Source organism: Hyaena hyaena, unplaced genomic scaffold (assembly GCF_003009895.1).
Source record: "Hyaena hyaena isolate Hyena2069 unplaced genomic scaffold, ASM300989v1 scaffold_591, whole genome shotgun sequence".
Lineage (NCBI taxonomy): Eukaryota > Metazoa > Chordata > Mammalia > Carnivora > Hyaenidae > Hyaena > Hyaena hyaena.
Genome location: NW_024081224.1, coordinates 27,875 through 48,053, shown reverse-complemented (window position 1 = coordinate 48,053; position 20,179 = coordinate 27,875). Strand labels below are relative to the sequence as shown.

At 36.4% G+C, this 20,179-nt stretch overlaps 1 protein-coding gene across 1 annotated transcript in view; it reads left to right on the top strand.

Annotated features, from left to right (window-relative positions):
- Nucleotides 1-20,179, top strand: part of ALMS1 (ALMS1 centrosome and basal body associated protein) — a 130,764-nt gene that overhangs the window by 87,059 nt on the left and 23,526 nt on the right. Inside the window, exon 10 of the mRNA XM_039256887.1 lies at nt 4,350-6,193. Within this exon, the coding sequence (XP_039112818.1) occupies nt 4,350-6,193 (1,844 nt within the window). The remainder of the gene's footprint in view (nt 1-4,349; nt 6,194-20,179) is intronic.

Sequence of the window (20,179 nt, the reverse complement as noted above, 5' to 3'; positions counted from 1 at the left end):
TTGTTGGGATGAGCACTGGGTGTTCTATGTAAGTGAAAAATCATGAGAATCTACTCCTGAAGCCCAGACTACACTGTATGTTAGCTAACTTGACAAAAAATATATATAAAAAAAAAAAAGAATTCAGATCTTAATTAAACCTCCTTGGTTAAGGTTAGTCCTAAGAATTGTATTAATTTTGGTGCAGTTATAAACAGGATTATTATTCTTAATATCTCTTCCTGTTACTTCATTATTAGCATATAGATATGGAACAGATTTCTGTATATTAATTTTGTGTCCTTTGACTTTACTGAATTGATTTATCAGTTCTAGTAGTTCTTTTGTGGAGTCTTTAGCATATTACATTATCTACAAATAGTGGAAATTTTACTTTTTCCTTATGAATTGGAAGCCTTTTATTTTTCTTGTATGATTTACTGTGACTAGGACTTCCTTTACTAGGTTGAATTAAACTGGTGAGAGTAGATATCTTTATCTTGTTCCTGACCTTAGGGAGGAAGCTCTATTTTTCACCATTGACTATGATGGTATATCTGTGGGTTTTTCATATATAGCTTTTTTTTTCTTGAGGTATGTTCCCTCTACAGCTACTTTGTTTAGAGTTTTTATCATGAATGGATGTTGTACTTTATCATATGTTTTTTGTGAGTTTATTGAAGTGCTCATAGTGGTTTCACTGTTTCTCTTGTTAATATGATGTTAGTAAACAATGAATGGATCAACCAAGAAGTCAAAAAAGAAATCAAGAAATACATGGAGACAAATGAAAATGAAGACACAGTGTTTCAAAATCTTTCAGATATAGTAAAAATAATTCTCAGAGGGAAGATTATAACAATACAGGCCTACTTGAAGAAGCAAGAGAAATCTCAAATAAGTAACTTAACCTTACACCTAAAGATCTAGAAAAAGAAGAACAAAATCCAGAGCCAGAGAAATGAAGGAAGTAACAATTAGAGTAGGAGTAAATGTGGGGCACCTGGGTGGCTCAGTCAGTTAAGCATCTGACTTTGGCTTGGGTAGTGATCTCAGGGTTCTTGAGTTCAAGCCTCGCATCAGGCTGTGTGCTGACAGCCTGCTTCACATTCTGCATCTGATCTTCTCTCTGCCCCTTCCCCACTTTGCTTTGTCTCTCCCTCTCTCAAAGATGAATAAACATTTAAAAAGAAATTTTTTCTAAAAAGGAGTAAAAAAAAAAATAGAAGTGATCAGTGAAACCAGGAGCTGTCAAAAGATTAACAAAAGTGATAAACCTTTAGTGAGACCTAACAAGAAGAGAGAGGACTCAAATAAAATTAGAAATGAAGGAGGAAGAATAACAACCAACACCCCAGAAATACAAAGGATTACAAGAATATTATTAAAAACTATATGCCAATAAATTGGACAGCCTGGACAAAATGGCTTCCAAATATATCTGCTTCCAAAGCTGAACCAAGAAAAAGAAGAAAACTTGAAGAGACCAATTAGTAGCAATGAAACTAATCAGTAATAAACTCTCAACAAACAAAAGCCCAGAACCAGATGGCTTCACAGGTAAAATTCTACCAAACATTTAAACATTTAAAGAGTCAATCTATTCTCAAACTGTCCAGAAAATAGAAGTGGAAGGCAACTTCCAGATTCATTCTACCATGCTACCATTACTTTGATACCAAATTGTTTAAAGAACATTATAGAAAAAGAAATACTGTAGGCCAGTATCTCTGATTAATATAGATGCAGAAATCTTCAACAAAATATCAGCAAACTGAATCTAATAATACATTTTAAGAAATTCACTATGATCAAGTGGTATTTATTCCTGGCATTTGAGGGTGGCTCAATATTTTCAAATCAGTTACTGTGATTTGTCACATTAACATGCAAAAGGATAAAAATCATATGATCATCTCAGTAGATGCAGAAGAATCATTGTAATTTTAATTTGCATTTTCTTAATGTTATTAGAACGTTAATAACGTAGAATGTTATTAGAACATGTTATTGTGCCCCTATTTACCATCTCTTTTCTATTCATTGAAAAGTTTGGGGTTTTGCCCATTTTTCTAATTGAGTTGTCTGTTTTTGGGGTTTTTTTGTTTTTTGGTAAGCTGTTGAAGTTTGAGATGTCTTTATACATTTTAGATACAAGTCTTTCATTGGATATGAGATTTGTCAAATTTTCTTCCAGCCTATGGCTGGGAGAAAGAGGGCATGTCATTGCTGCTGAATGGGAAAGTACAGTCTTCCTGTGTGGTCTCCACTGACACCACAGGAAGGGGTAGCTCATAACTGGCCATTGGGTTAAAAATAATTCCTGGGCTCCTGCTTGGTCATCTCTAATACATTGGCTTGGATACTGGGGTGCCTTGTAATTGCTTAGCAAGGGTAGAGGTTTAGGGTTCTCACTTGACTTTTGCTGGTGTCGGAGAGGCCGTCTTTTTTCTGTGGTGTTTGGCTGGAAGAGAGCAGTTATGGCCTAAAAGTTTTTTTCTGTCTTGCTAGACTTAACCTTTACTGGTTTTTTAGCAAGCGAGGGTGGGTTTTTATTAGAGCCTTTGTCTATGTCCTTTGTTCCTGTGTTGCTGGCTTCTTTATCTCCCAAATCTGGAATATATGAGGTAAAAAGAAAATCCAGGGATTTCATTACCATTTTATTCCTTAGGTCCCAAGATCTCTATCCAGCCTATCTTCTCTATATCTTTCAGATTCTTCTTCTTTTTATTTTAATGTTTATTTTTGAAAGAGAGAGGGACAGAGCACAAGCAGGAGAGAGAGGGAAACACAGAATCTGAAGCAGGTTCCAGGCCCAGAGCTGTCAGCACAGAGCCTGATGCTGGGTTCAAACCCACAAATGGTGAGCTCATGACCTGAGCCAGAGTCAAGTGCTTAACTGACTGAACCCCACCCAGGTGCCCCTACATCTTTAAGATTATTTTAAGTTTGTTTTATATATAATGTCTAGGTCTTTTAGTTTTACTTATACTTATGGAATAGGGAAAAAAAGTACAAGTACAATTACTCCATTACATCAAAAGTGACAGCAGAGGTGCCTGGATGGCCTAGTCTGTTAAGTGTTTGACTTTTGGTTTCATCTCAGGTCATGATCTCACAGTTGGTAAGATTGAGTCCCACATCGGGCTCTCTGCTCAGCATGGAGCCTGCTTGGGATTCTTTATCTCTGCCTCTCCCCGGTCTCTCACTCCCTCTCTCTCAAAATAAATAAACATTTAAAAAAAAAAGTGGCAGCATAATTTAAGGTATTTTTCTTTGAAGTCAGATGTGACTGTTATCATCAAATAGGATTTCAAATAATGACTGTATAAGTAAACACAGAAATCTCAAAGAAATTTTCTATTTATGGTAGCTTTATGTCTGATCCTGTAGCCTAGAAAGAAGTACTAGTTCTTTTCCTTATTCTTTTCGGTAAAATCCTAGGGGTCAGGCCAAGCATCCGTAACGAAGAGACCCAAAAATACAATGGTCAAATAAGGTAGAATTTTATTTTTCTTTCACATGTTGGTCTAGGGCAGGAAAGGGAGCTCTGCTCCTTGAAGTTACCCAAAGACCCAGGCTGCCTTGGCAGCTGAGGCATTTTTACACATGGCTTCTGAGATTGTTTTAGATACTATCATTTTTAGCTGGCAAGAGTAATGGTGATAATAGTGATGGTGGTAGTGAGAGAACATGGACGTCAAGAATTTTCTTTTTTAATTTTATTTTATTATTTTTTTTAATGTTTATTTTTGAGAGAGAGAGAGAGAGACAGGAGTACAAGCAGGGGAGGGGCAGAAAGAGAGGAAGACACAGAATCCAAAGCTGTCAGCACAGAGCCCAACGCAGGGCTCAAACTCACAGACTGCAAGATCTGAGCCAAAGTCAGATGCTTAACTGACCGAGCCACCCACGGGCCACCAAGAGTTTGGTTTTCTAAAGACAGGAAGCAGAAATTATACTTAACTGTTTTTGCTCATATCCCATTGGCCTCAACCTAGTAATATGGTCTCACCTAACTACAAAGGAAACTGGAAAGGTCTCCAGCTTTATGGTTATGTGACCAGCACATGATTAGGGTAAGGGACTTCTGTTACTAAAAGAAAAATGGTGAGAATACTGGGGGACAATTGTAGTCTTTACATTTGTTACTTTGGTGAAACATTTTTTAGAAGAAATCAACTGTGTGGTCCTAATTACCATGAGCCATTTTATCCTATAGTTAACTGTCTTTTTTTGTTGTATTCTTACTTGTTTTATTGTAAAAGATCAACAAGACCTTTGTGGTTAGTTTTAGCCTGGATATGTAACTGTTTTTTATATAACTGTATTCGGACTATGTTAAGTAAGAATTTGTTTATATCTTCTAGGGTTTACAGAGTCCACGGGGAATAAGATGCAACCCAGAAGCTGTATGTAGTCACATTATTATTGAAAGCCATGAAAAAGGATGTTTCAGGACGCTAAGTGCTGAGCAACCACAGTTGGATAGCCACCCTTATGTTTTCAGATCTACTGATCCCTCAGACATTATCAGAGGACAACGGAGTCCATCATCATGGAGAACCAGACACATCAACCTTTCCAGATCATTAGAGCAGAGGAACCCCCATTTCAAAGTTTGGAATTCCTTGCAGTTACGAAGTCCTTCCCCATTTCAAAACTTTACAGCTGATGACTTCAGAATTAGCCAGGGTCTTCGAATACCATTCCGTGAAAAGATAGACCCTTGCCTATCAGAATTAGTAGAACCTGCTTATGTGCCACCCGAAGAAATGGATTGTCATTCTTCATCACAAATGCTGCCCCCAGAATCTATGAAAAAGTTTACTACTTCCATCACTTTTGCATCTCACCGACACTCTAAATGCTTTTCAGATTCCTCTGTTCTTAAGGTTGGTGTTACTGAAGGTAGCCAGTGTACTGGAGCATCTGTGGGGGTATTTAATTCTCATTTCACTGAAGAGCAAAATCCTCCCAGAGATCTAGAACAGAAAACCTCTTCCCCTTCATCATTTAAAATTGTTAGTCATACACCAGATAATGCTGTGACTATTTTAGCAGAAAGTAGTAGCCAAAGTAAAAAATTATCTATTGAACATTCTCATCAAGAAGAAAAACTCTTAGAAAGATCAGATATCAAAGGCAGTGATTCTGAGCCCAGTACCAGTGCAAAGTATAGCAGTGTCAAGGAAGTTCATTTTTCTGATAACCATACCCTCATTAGCGTGAGCAGACCAAGTTCCACACTAGGAGTAAAAGAGAAGACTGTAACTGTAACTCCAGATCTTTCTTCGCACATCTTTCTTGAACAAAAAGAGCTCTTTGAACAAAGCAAAGCCCCACATGCAGATCACCATGTGAGAAAATACCATTCTCCCCCTCCTCAACATCAGGATTATGTAGCTCCAAACCTTCCTTGTCGCATTTTTCTTGAAAAACGAGAACTCTTTGAACAAAGCAAAGCCCCACATTTAGATCATCAGATGAGAGAAAACCAGTCTCCCTTTCCTCAAGTTCAGGATTGTATAGCTTCAGACCTTCCTTCTTCCATTTTTCTCGAACAACGCCAGCTCTTTGAACAAAGCAAAGCCCCAGATGTAGATCACATGGGAAAATACCATTCCCCCTTTCCTCAAGGTCAGAATTATGTAGTAGAAAAGAATAATCAACATAAGTTTAAATCATACATTTCTAATATGATAAATGTTGAAACCAAGTTTGATTCTGTGGTCTCCCAACAAGTTCCAAGTCAGTGTACATTAGTAACATCTGCATCTACTCCACCCTCAAATAGAAAAGCACTTTCTTGTGTTCGCATAACTCTTTATCCCAAGACTCCTTCCAAGTTGGATAGTGGAACCATAGATAAAGGATTGCATTCATTGGATCCTGCTTCTAAAACAAAGACGAATAGTGAGTTTAACTCTGACCTACAAACTATATCTTCAGGATCATTGGAACCAACCTCCAAATTATTGACCAGTAAACCTGTAGCACAGAATCAAGAATCTTTAGGTTTTCTAGGACTTAAATCTTCACCGGACTTTCAAGTTGTACAATCTCCTCTTCCAGATAGTAATACTGTTTCTCAGGACTTGAAAACCGTACCTTTTCAGAATAGCGAGATAGTAACCTCAAGGCAAACACAAGTGAACATTTCAGATTTGGAAGGATATTCCAGTCCAGAAGGGACTCCGGTATCTGCAGATCGGTGAGTCTCATTGATGACAAGCAAGCTGATGGAATTTGTGATAAAGGGTTTTAAATGCTTAAGCAAATGTAAGTTCTTGGGGGAAAGGCAGTATGATTTTCTTAGGGGAGGTTGCATCTGACTAATCTAGGTCTTGCAAGGCATAAATGCCTAAGTAATAGAAAACATTTGAAAGTAAAGTATGTATAATTTGAAAGGGCTTTTGACCAGACTTGACATCAAGTATTTCAAAACATTGAATTACTCTGAGAAGAGTCTTTGATCATCCATAGTACAATTTACTAATTATTATATTGAAAGTGTGCTGAAGACCAGGCTTTGGGATATGTGCATGAGCTTACTCGCTTGCTTGCTTGTTTGCGTGTGCTTTCTCTCTCCCTTCTCTCTTAGTTTTCATTTCATGATTCTCCTCAAATATTTAGTATGTACAATGAGAAAAAGTAACTTTCCAGTAGAGAATCCTGGCAGACGTCACTTTAGCCAAGTTATCAAGGCTAACATCATTGGTAATGCATATCAATATAATGTGCTCTCTATTGTGATGTCCTACAGTGTATTATAGGGAAGGAAACCTAGTTCAGAGCTAAATGCCTTAGATTTATATGATTCAGCCTAATTTCAAGACTATCATTTATTCACTTTTATATTTTGAATAGAATTATCCTTTGTGTTTCATGTTCTACCTTATAGTTGAGAAGGCAGCATATCATAGTGAAAAGTCCTGGGCTTGGAAAGAAGGAAGGGAAATAATATTTATTCAGCATCTGTATGCGGCAGTCATGGCAGTGAGGGACTTATGTGTTATCTCATTTAATGCTTGTGATAGCTCTAGGAGGGGAGTAGTGGTATCTTTATTTACCCTCTGGAAAACAGTGATGCTGATATTCCTATTTTGTATTTTTATTTATGTGAGAGAATGCTCTTTCTAAGCAACAGAGTGGGCATTCTAGTGTAGTCTTTTTAATTAAAGCAGGAGTTTGCTCACTGCATGGTGGTGTCTCCCCGATCTTGAGTCCTGCTTTCAGCTTTCTGTCAACCTGTCCTCTTGGCCAAGTCACTTACTATCTTTGGCACTCATATGGGGATGATGGTGGAAGGAAAGGCTTGGAAAGCTAAAAGGTCCCTTATAGCTCTAAAAGTTGGTGATTTAGAATTGGATTGGGCCTTAAAAAAGGATCAGTCTCTGCTTTCATTATTATAGTACTGAATTAAAGTTGAATTACTGGAATGAGAGGAAATACTAGATGATTATAAATGTGAACTAAATAATCCATTTGTTCAGAATGTTCTAAATGCCATCTGGCATAGGAGATGTAGATATCATTTTATACTCAATATAATCATCAGCGATAGATATTATTACCTCAATTTATATATTTTAAAAACCTAATACTTTGAGAAGTTAGATGTTTTGCGCAAGATCACAGAGCTATTATAAGTGTTAGCGATGGCATTTGAATCTAAGTTTGTCTGACTCCAGAGTTCATAATAATGCAAACTACATATATACATGTACCTACTCATTTGTATACGTGTGTGTATATATGAATAAAATGTGTGAGTATTTGTAGTTTAAAGTATTTTTAAAGCTTTTTATTTTGAGATTTTTTAAAAAAATTTACAGTTACAAAAGTGGTAGAGTTCTTGCATTAATTATTTTTTGCCGTATAACCCATTACCCTGAAATGTAGCAGCTTAAAACAGTAAGTATTACTCCAATGATAGTATGGGTTTCTGTGGGTCAGAAATTTAGTTAGGTCTCTTATGAGGTTGCAAACAAGGTATTGCCTGCATCTGTGGTCCCATCTCAAGACTAGACTGAGAGGGTGTGCTTCCAGGCTTGTTCACATGGCTGTTGGCCCGAGGCATCACTCCCTCCTTTCATAAGGCAGCTCAAATATGACAGCTAAACTTCCCTCAGAGTGAGCACAGGAGAGAACAAGAGTGGATGCCCAGGATAAAAGTCAAAGTCTTTGTAACCTAACCTTGTAAGTGATTCTTACCATTTCTGCCACATTCTGTTTGATAGAAAGTGAATCAGTATTTTCAGCTCACCCTCAACAGTTAGAGATACACAAGGGTATGAATTACCAGGAGACAGAGATCATTGGGAAATATCTTCGAGGTTACCATTATGTCCTTTACCAAATGTTCCCCTAAGTTAACATCTTACAATAACATCATAATCATAAAACATTTTACAAAACTAAGAAATTTATCCTTCATATAAAATTGTAACTAAAATATAGACTGATTTGGATTTCATTTGATTTTTCCACACATGAATGTTTTTTGCTTCAGATCCAACCCAAGATCCCACCTTGCGTTTTAGTTGTCATGTCTCTTTTATTTTCAACAATCTGTGGCAGTCCTTGTTTTTTATGACGTTGACACTTTAAAGAGAATTAGTTATTTTGGAGAAAATTTGATTTCATTTTCTCTGATGTCTCAAGAATAGTTTGAGGTTATGCATTTTCAGTGCATCTCATTAGGGAGCACATTAAGTTGATATGCATTACTGGTGATGTTAACCTTGATCATTTGGCTAAAATGATGTCTACCAAGGTTCTCCACTATACAGTTGCTGTATTTCCTTTGTAAATACTAGATATTTGTGTAGAAACTGGTAAACTATACGGACATCTTGTTTCTGCTTAAAATTTTTATCACTGATTTTAGAATTCTTCACTGTATCTTGCCTGTAGCAATGATCACTGTGGCATTCTAATGCAGTTTTTATACTTCTTTCATTCCTTCTACATGTAATAATTGGAATTTTTCTGTAAGCAAGACCTGTTGTTCCTCCCTCATTTATTTATTCCTTTAGTTATTCATGTATATCAGTGTGGATTCAGGGACATTTATTTCATTCTTTGGATTATAATCCAATACTACTCAAATTACTCAAGGTTAGCTATTGAGAACACTTACATGTTGGCTTCTATACCCTGCCCTAGCCCTGAAATCAACCATTTCTCCCAAGAACCCATTTCCTTCCTTCCTTTCCTCCTTCCCTTCCCTTTCCTTCCCCAGGATTTTTTATTTTTTCTAGCTTTTTTGAGGTATAATTGACATAAAACATTATATAAGTTTAAGGTATGCAACATGTTGATTTGATACACTTATATATTGCAAAACAGTTACTGCCATAGCATTAGCTAATACCTCTATCCTGTCACTTATTGTGGAGAGAACTGTTTTAAGATCTACTTTCAACAACTTTTTTTAAAAATTTTTTTAAGTGCTTTATTTATTTTTGAGAGAGAGAGAGATAGAGACAGCGTGAGCAGGGGAAAGTCAGAGAGAGAGGGAGACACAGAATCCGAAGCAGACTCCAGGCTCTGAGCTAGCTGTCAGTACAGAGCCCGATGCGGGGCTCGAACCCACAAACTGTGAGATCGTCACCTGAGCCAAAGTCAGATGCTTAACCGACTGAGCCACCCAGGCGCCCCTGCTCTCAACAACTTTTAAGTTATTACATTATTGTTAGCTGTCATTACAGTGTTATGCATAGATCCTTAGAACAAGTACATCTTCTAATTAGAAGTTTGTGCCCTTTGCCCACAATCTCCCCATTTCTCTCACCCTCTAGTCCCTGACTGTTTTAGATTCCACATACAAGTGGTATTATATGTTTTTTGTCTTCCTCTGTCTGACTTACTTCATTTAGCATAGTGCCCTTAATGCCCATCTATGTTGTTGCAAATGACAGGATTTCTTTCTTTCTAATGACTAAGTAATATAATAAATATAAGCATCACATCTTTATTTTTAAATATTTTTATTTTCATTTTAGAGAGAGAGAGTGTGTGTCCATGCGTGCAAGTGGAGGAAGGGCAGAGGGGGAGAGAGAGAGAGAGAGAGAGAGTCAGAGAGAGAGAATCTTAACCAGGCTCCGTGCCCAGTGTGGAGCTTAACATGGGGCTCTTTCATGACTGAGAGGTTGTGACCTGAACGAAAATCCAGAGTCAAACACTTAACCAACTGAGCCCCTATCACATCTTCTTTATTTATTTATATATTCCATCTTTATTCATTCATCTCTTGATAGACACTTAGGTTGTTTCCATACCTTGGCTATTGTAAATAATGACATGGGAGTGTCATTTTCATTTACTGTTTTACTTATTTGAATATATACCTATAAATGTGATTGCTGGCTCACATGGTAGTTCTGTTTTTAAGTTTTTGAACAATCTCCATACTGTTTTCCATAGGTGCTATATCAATTTACATTTCTACTACAATTTACATACTACAACCAGTAGTGCACAAGGGTTACCTTCATTCTATATCCTCACCAATATTTACCTCTGTTTTCGATAATGGTCATTCTAACATGGCCATAGCTCATAGTTTTAATTTTCATTTCCTGGATAATTAGTGATGTTGAGCACCTTTTCATGTACCTGTTGGCCTTTTTGTATGCCTTCTTTGAAAAAAAAAAAAGTTCAATTCCTTTGCCCAATTTTATTTTTTAAGTTTTTATTTGAACTCCAGTTAGTCAACATAGTGTAGTATTATTTTCAGGTGCACAATATAGTGGTGATTCAGACCTCCATACAGTACCTGGTGCTCATTACACGTGCACTCCCTAACCCCCGTCACCCACTCCCCTAACCATCAGATTGTTCTTTGTAAAGAGTCTGTGTCTTGGTTTGCCTCTCTCTTTTCCCCCTTTGTTCATTTATTTTGCTTCTTAAATTACACATAGGAGTGGTATCATATGTTCTTTGTTTTTCTCTAACTAACATATTTTGCCTAGCATAATACTTTTTAGCTCCATCCATGTCAGTTCAAATGGCAAGATCTCATTCTTTGTTTATGGTTGAGTAATACTTCACTGTATGTACATATACCATATGGTCTTTATCTGTTTATCAATTGATGGACACTTGGGCTATTTCCATAATTTGGCTATTGTAGAAAATGCTGCTTTAAATGTCAGGGTACATGTATCCCTTTTAATTAGTATTTTTGTATTTTGAGGGTAAAACTTAGTAGCACAATTGCTAGATGGCAGGGTAGTTCTGGTTTTCTTTTTGAGGAAACTCCATACTGTTTTCCACAGTGGTTACACCAGTTTGCGTTCCCACCATCAGTGTAAGAGGGTTCCCCTTTTTCCACATCCTCGACAGCACCTGTTGTTTCTTGTGTTGTTGACTTTAGCTGTTCTGACAGGTGTGAGGTGATCTCTCATAGTTTTGATTTGCATTTCCCTGATGATAAGTGATGTTGAGCATCTTTCATGTGTTTACCACCTGTATGTCTTCTTTGGAAAAATGTCTATTCATGTCTTCTGCCCATTTTTTAATTGGATTGTGTTTTTGCGTGTCAGCTTGTTTGTTTCTTTGTTATTGAGTTGTATGAGTTCTTTATGTGTTTTGGATATTAATCCCTTATCAGATATATGGTTTGCAAATATTTTCTCCCATTTGTAGGCTTTTTTTTTTTTTTTTTTATTCTTTTGTACAGAAGATGTTTGGTAGATGTAGTCCCACCTTGCTGAATTTTCCTCCTATCACTTGTGCACTTGGTGTCACATTAAGAATGTCATTGCCAAAATGACTGTCAAGGAGTTTTTACCCTATGTTTTTCTCTAGGAATTTTCAGGTTTTATGTTTAAGTTTTTAGTCCATTTCAAGTTAATTTTTGTGAATGGTATAAGATAGGGTCCAATTTCATTTTTCTGCACATGATTATTTGGTTTTCCCAGGACCATTTATTGAAGAGGCTATCTTTTCCTCATTTAGTATTCTTAGATCCCTTGTCAAATATTAGTTGACTATATTTATTTTTATAAATATTTTTTTATGCTGTCTATTTTGTTCACTTGTTTGTGTTTCATTTTAATGTTAATACCATACTTTTTTTTTTGATTATTGTAACTTCATAGTGTAGTTTGAAGTCAGGAAGTGTATTGCCTCCAATTCTGTTCTTTCTCATAACTTCTTTGGATTTTTTTTCTCTCTGTCTGAAAAATGCCAGTGAGTGTTGATAGAGATTGCATTGATTCTATAGGTGGCTTTGGGTAGTATGTACATTTTGACAATATTAATTCTTCTGCTACATGAACACAGGACATCTTTCCATTTTTTTTGTATGTCTTCCTTAATTCCTTTCATCAAAGTCTTGTAGTTTTCAGTATACAGATCTTCCACATCCTTGACTAAATTTATTCCTAGGCATTTTATTGGTTTTTATACTGGTGTGAATTTCGAGTTTCTTTTTTTCTTTTTCCCCAAATATCTTGTTAATATATAGAAACACTAATCATTTGTGGAGTATTTAGAATTTTCTCTATATAAGATTATATCGTCTGCAGACAAAGACAGTGTTTGTCTTTTTTCTCTGATTTGGATGCCTTTTATTTTTCTTTCCTAATTGCTCTGGCTTATACTTCCAGTACTATGTTAAGTAAGACTGATGAGAGTTGGCACCCTTATCTTGTTCCTGATATTAGAGGTAAGAAAGCTTTTAACTTGTTACCACTGAGTATGATACAAGCTAAGGGTTTGCCATATATGACCTTTATTATGTTGAAGTAGGTTTCTTCTGTACCCAATTTGTTGATTATTTTTCTTATGAATGGATGTTGTATTTTGTCAGATGGATTTTCTGCATCTATGGAGATAATAATATGATTTTTATCATTCACTCTGTTAGTGTGGTATATCACATTGATTGATTTGCCTTTGTTGAACTGTCCTTGCCTCCCAGGAATGAATCCTAATTGATCGTAGTGTAGGATTCTTTAAATGTGCTGTTGAATTTGACTTGCTAATATTTTATTGAGAATTTTTGTGTCTGTATTCAGGGATATTGGTCTGTAGTTTTCTTGTAGTGTCTTTGGTTTTGGATTAGAGTAATGCTTACCTTGTAAAATGAATTTGGAAGTCTTCCTTCCTCTTCAATTTTTGAATGAGTTTCGGAAGGATTGGTATTATTTCTTCTTTAGATGTTTGGTAGAATTCACCAATAAAAAATGTCTTGGATTTTCTGTTTGTTTATTTGTTGGTTTGGAGGCTTTTGATTACTAATTGAATCTCCTTCTTCATTATTGGTCTGTTCACGTTTTCTATTCATGATTTGGTCTTAGTAAGTTGTATGTTTCTAGGAATTTATCCATTTTTTCTAAGTTATCCAATTAGTTTCATGATTCGGTGTATTTTTGTGATATCAGCTGTAGTGTCTTGACTCTTTCATTTTTGATTTTATTCATTTGAGCTCTCTTAGTCTGCCTAAAGGCTTTATCAGATTTGCTCTCTTTTTATTTTTTTAATTTTTTTTATTTTTTTAAATATTTTATTTATTTCTAGGAGAGAGAGAGACAGCATGAGCAGGGGTGGGTCAGAGAGAGAGGGAGTGACAGACTTTGAAACAGGCTCCAGGCTCTGAGCTGGCAGTCAGCACAGAGCCCGACGCGGGGCTCGAACCCACAAACCGCGAGGTCATGACCTGAGCGAAAGTCGGACGCTTAACCGACTAAGCCACCCGGGCGCCCCAAATTTGCTCTCTTTTTAAAAAAACAGCTCTTAGTTTCATTGATCTTTTCTGTTGTTTTTCTGGACTCTATTTCTTCTCTGATCTTTGTTATTACTTCCTTCTGCAGAGTTTGAGCTAGTTTGTTCTTTTAGATGTAAAGTTAGGTTATTTATTTGGGACCTTCCTTTTTTCTTAATATAGGCATTCATCACTAAAATGAATGAGCACGGGAGGGGCAAAGAGAGGGGAAGAGAGAGAGAATCCCAAGCAGTCTCCACGCTGTCAGCACAGAGCCAGAAACAGACTTGATCCCATGAACCATGGGATCATGACCTGAGCCGAGATCAAGAGTTGGACGCTTAACCGACTGAGCCATCCAGGCACCCTGAGATGTGTTTCCTAATTTCTAATTATATAGGAACTTTCTAATTATTGTTTGTTTCTAGTTAATTCCATTGCAGTCACTGAGATTGTGTTCTGAATGACTTCAGGGTATTTTAACTTATTATAATTGCTTCTTGTTATGGTATATTTTTATTTTAATCAGTGCAGTTGAAAGGAATATGTATTCTGCAGTTCCGGTATGTGGTATTTTACATATGTTATGTCAGTTTGGTTCAGTTGATCAGCTGTCATGGTGAAATGTTCATTTTTACTGAATTGTTATCTGCTTTAGCATCTGAGAGTATTATGTTAATATCTCTTCTTTTTTATCCTTAACCATTTGGGAGCAAGTTGTCAACATGCTGCCCATCACTATATCATTTCCTATATAAAAAAACATTTTCCTACATAAACCCAATAAAGCCATGAAATCAGGAAATTAATAACAGTCCTGTATTACAGAACACTATTCAGTTGTTCCCATAAGGATTTTTATAACAAGAGGAGGCAGTTCAAAATCATATGTTGTGGGGCGCCTGGGTGGCTCAGTCGGTTAAGCATCTGACTTTGGCTCAGGTCATGATCTCACGGTTCGTGGGTTAGAGCCCCGCGTCGGACTCTGTGCTGATGGCTAGCCCAGAGCCTGGAGCCTATTTCCGGTTCTGTGTCTCCCTCTCTCTCTGACCCTCCCCTGTCCATGCTGTCTCTCTCTCTCAGAAATAAATAAAACATAAAAAAAATTTTTTTTTAAATCATGTGTTGCATTTAGTTGTCGTGACTCTAATTCTTTTCTAGAACATTTCTTTAGTCTTTCCTTCATTTTCTTGACCTTTGTTAAGATTACAGATCATATATTTTGTAGAATGTTCTTCAATTTGGGTTTTCCTTGTGATTAGGTTTGGGTTACGTATTTTTGGCAGGAATATGACAGTTGTGACATTCAATTCTCATATCAGATGTTGCATAATTTTCATTTGTATCAGATGTTGCATAATTTTCATTTGTCGCATTGCTGACAGTTATACATTAATTACTTAAGGTTTTGTCAGCTAGTTTCCTTCCCTGGAAAGTTACTCTTTTCCCCTTTGTAATTAAGTATCTTGTGGAAAGTATTATGAAATTATGTAAATATCTCATTCCTTTGCAAGCTTTTAGTTTATTTTATCCATATAGAAGCATGTTTTCTTATTTCATTCAGTGGGTCTTTTTTTTTTTTTTTAACTTTTTACTTTAAAAATATATAAACTCACAAGAGATTACAAAAATAGTTTAGGGAGTCCCAGGTACCTATCATTCAATGTAATATAGAATGTTAGTACATTATCAAAACCAAGAAATTGACATTGATACAATACAAATAGCTAGACTATAGACCTTCATCTGATATCATCAGTTTTTGCATGCACCTGAGTTTTTTTAATGTACATGTGTATAATTCTGTGAAATTTAATTGCATGGATTCACATAACCACTAGCCTAATCAAGATATAGAAGAATTCTGTCATCACAAAAGGGATTCCCTTGTACCTGTCCCTTTGCAATCACACTACTGTGTGCTACCCCCTGTCTTCTTTAACCTCTGCAAAGCAGTGATCTGTTTTTCTACTGTATGCTTTTGTCATTTGGAGAATGTTCTATAAATGGAATCATATAGCGTGTAACCTTTGAGATTAGCTCTCTTTACTCAGCCCAATGACCTAGAGACCCATCTGAGTTGTTGTATATATCAGTATTTCTTTTTATTGCTAAGTAATATTGAAGTGTATGAATATATCACAGTTTATCCTGTAGGACATTTGGTTTTGCCAGTTTTTTACTACTACTGATATAGCTGCTGTAAAATCTATGTACTTATTTTTACATGAACCTAAGTTTTAGTTTTCTAGGACCTTGACTCTCAACCAGAGGTGATTTTGGCCCCAAGAAGACATTTGGCAATGTCTGAAGACATTTTTATTGTCACAACTAGGAAAGAATTTTCTATTGGCATCAGGACTGCTGATGACAAGATCCTAGAATACACAGGACAGTCCCCATGAAGAATTATATGGTTCAAAATGTCAGCGCCAAGGTGGAGAATCTCTGCTCTAGGATAAATGCCCATGAGTGTGATTGTTGGGTTGTATAATAAGTATATATATATATATATATTGTAAGAAACTGCCAAACTATTTTTCATAGTGGTTGTACCATTTTACATTTCTACTAGCAAAGTATGAGGGATCCAGTTTCTCTATACCTTTGTCAGCATTTGGTACTCCCAATAGTTTTTATTTGAGCCATCCAAATAAGTATATGGGGTTTGCGATGTCATTCTAATTTGCATTTCCCTAAGAGGCTAATGATGAACATTTTTTCATGTGCTTATTTTCTATCTGTATATTTTTTTTGATGAAGTTTGTTTAAGTTTTGCCATTTTCTAATTGCACCATTTTGTTTTTTAACTGCTGAATTTAGAGTTTTTATCTATTTTGGATACATATTTTTTGTTAGATATGAGATTTGCAAATATTTTGCATTGTAAGAAACCATATTTTCTTATTGTGTTCAGTGTTACTGTTGTAATTTGTTTTTATTCTGAAAATGTCACTAATTTGATGGCCTGTGGCAGTCCCTTCAGGCAAGCTTCTGTAGCCATTTTATATGTTTCTGTTATCTTTTGAATATGTCTTTGCTTTCTGGCACAAGAAGATATTTCAGGCTCATCTTGTACTTTTCCATCCTCTGGAGTTGGCCATTTCTCCAAGGAGCCTGGTTTCTTCTAGTGGAACGTGATATTTAGAAGCCAAGATTTGAGCACTAGGTGTACCTACTGCTATTGGATTGCTCCCAGCCCTCTCATTAGATACGTGCACATGCACACACATACATACACATAACACACACACACTGATTTACATTTATTTTTTCTCTATTGAAAACCATAAGTTCATACCAGTATATTGAGCTCTAAATGAATTTCATTTTACTTTTTTTTGCTTTCTGTATTTGTAACTTCCTTATCCTTATTAGTGAGAAACCTCACTTCTTATATGTTTTATGTCTTTATTTATTTGGTCAGTCCCCCATTATATAATTAATGTCCCATCTCTCATTACATCCTCTTCCCAGCCAGGATTCTGACTCACTACTTGGATTCTACCCTCCATTCAGACTGCCTTTTTGTGTGGTTGTGCTTCTCAACCTGCTTGGGCTTTGATACTCTATGTTAGACTACCACTCAGCATACCCCTCCCCACAATTTGGTCTCTGACTCCTGCCCCACTCCCCATAAGAATGCTCACCCCATTCATATAGATACCTTTCATACCCACTTTAGACTCTGACTCCCCATGCTAGATTACCTCTTCACATGGGTGTCTTCCTCATCCTACTTAGGCTTTTGATTTCTCACAATGGGCCTCTCTGCTTGGGTGTTTTTATTCTGTTCAGGATCTGGCTCAAGGTATAGATGCCCTCTTTACCCTGGCTCTAATAACCCTGGCCAGACTACCTTTCCTTACTCTGCTTGACCTCCGACTACCAAACTGGACCACCTTCCATCCCTGGATGACACCCTTCTTCTGTAGGGCATCTGACTTCCCAATCCAAACTGCCTCCCCATGAAGATATTTTCTGTACTCTGCTCCAGACCTTCCACTCTATGTCAAGCTGCCCCACCCTAGAGATACCTGGCTTTCTGTTTGGGATCATCCCACGTGCCAAGCTGGATCTGTCCGTCCATAGAAACTGTCCTCATCCTGATCAGGCTCTGATACTGTATACCAGGCTACACCTCCACAGAGATTCTCTTCTTGCTTTGATTGGCTTATGATATCCTGTGTTAGGCTACTCTTTAATCTGGGCACTCTCCTCACACTGATAATGTTCAAATACCTTACTCTGGGGTGCTGTTGCCTTACCTCATATAGGTGCCTACCTTATTTTGTCCATCTAATGGCTTTAAAATTTAATTGTTCAGGAAAGTTTAATTGTTCAGGAATCAGAAGATAAAAGGAAGAGGAGAATTAAAAAGTTTTTATTTAAATTTTAGTTAAATACAGTGCAGTATTGGTTTCAGTGATTCATCACTTACATATAACACCCAGTGCTCATCACAGCAAGTACCCTCCTTAATGCCCATCACCCATCCAGCCCATCCCCCGCACACCTACCTCAATCAACCCTCAGTTCTCTATCATTAAGAGTCTCTTATGGTTTGTTTCCCCCAATCTCTTTTTCCCCCCTTCTCATATATTCATCTGTTTTATTTTCTTCAATTCCATGTATGAGTGAAATTATATTAGTATTTGCCTTTATCTACCTGACTTATTTCACTTAGCATAATAAACTCTGTCTCCATCCATGATGTTCCAAATGGCAAGATTTCATTCTTTTTTATGGTGGAGTAGTATTCCATTGTATATATATGCCACATCTTCTTTATCCATCATCAGTCGATGGACAGTGGAGCTTTTTCCTTAGTTTGACTTTTGTTGATAATGCTGCTGTAAACATTGGGATGCATGTAACCCTTTGAATCTGTATCTTTGTATACTGTGGGTAAATATCTAGTAGTGCATACAGGATTAGAAGGTAGTTCTATTTTTAACTTTTTAAGGCACCTCCATACTGTTGTCCAGAGTGGCTATGTCAGTTCGTATTCCCACTAACAGTGCAAGAGGGTTCCCCTTTCTCTGCATCCTCACCAACATCTCTTATTCTTGTGTTTTTAATTTTAGCCATTCTGACAGGTGTGAGGTGCTATCTCCATGGTTTTGATTTGTATTTCCCTTATGATGAGGGATGTTGGGTATCTTATCATGTGTCTGTTAGTCATCTGGATGGGTTTTTTTTTTTTGTGTTTTGTTTTTTTTGAGAAGTATCTATTTATGTCTTGTGCCCTTTTCTTCACTGGATTAGTTGTTCTTTGGTTGTTGAGTTTGAGATGTTCTTTATAGATTTTGGATATCAACCTTTTATCAGATATGTCATTGCAAATATCTCCTGCCATTCTATCAGTTACCTTTTAGTTTTGTTGATTATTTCCTTTGCTGTGCAGAAGCTTTTTATCTTTATGAAGTCCCAATAGTTGACATTTGCTTTTGTTTCTTTTGCCTTCAGTGATGTTCTAATAAGAAGTTGCTGAGGCCAAGGTCAGAAGTTGCTGCCTGTGTTATCCTCTAGGATTTTGATGGTTTTCTGTCTCACACTTAGGTCTTTCATCCATTTTGAATTTATTTTTGTGTATAGTGCAAGAAAGTGGTCCATTTTCATTCGTCGTTGCTATCCAGTTTTCCCAGCACCATTTGTTGAAGGGATTGTCTTTTTTTCCCCTTGGATATTCTTTCCTGCTTCCATGCAGGAAGCAGGAAGCATTTCTTGGTTTTCTGTTCTATTCCATTGATCTATGTATCTCGTTTTGTGCATCCTGCTGTCTTAATGACTACAGCTTGGTAATACAGCTTGAAGTCTGGAAGTATGATGTCTCCAGCTTTGCTTTGCTTTTTCGGGATTGTTTTAGCTATTTGAGGTCTTTTCTGGTTCCATATAAATTTTAGGATTGTTTGTTCTAGCTCTGTGAAAAATACTGTCTGTAATTTGATAAGAGATTGCATTAAATGTGTAGATTGCTTTGGGTGATATAGACTTTAAAAATATGTGTTCTTCCAGTCTACGAGCATGGAATGTTTTTCCATTTCTTTGTGTCCTCTTGAATTTCTTTCTAAGTAAGTAGTTTTCAGATTACAGATTTTTACCTCTTTGGTTTATTCATAGGCATCCTACAGTTTTTAGCATAATTATAAATGGGATTGGTTCCTTGATTTCCTTTCCTGCTGCTTTATTATTGTTGTCTAGAAATGCAACCAATTTCTGTGTGTTGATTTTATAGCTTGTGATTTTGCTGAATCCTTGTATCAGTTCTAGCTTACATTTCTTTTCTACATTTTCTTAAATTACCATAGGACATTTTTGTTTCTTGTTTATTCCATTTCATGTATATGAAATATAGAACATAGAGGTGTATATGAAAAGCTGCATATGTATGTGTGTATATGTACTTGTCTATATTATACACATATACACACAGAGACTTTAAGCACCTTCATTCTTTCCTGTAGTTCTGTACTATGTTAG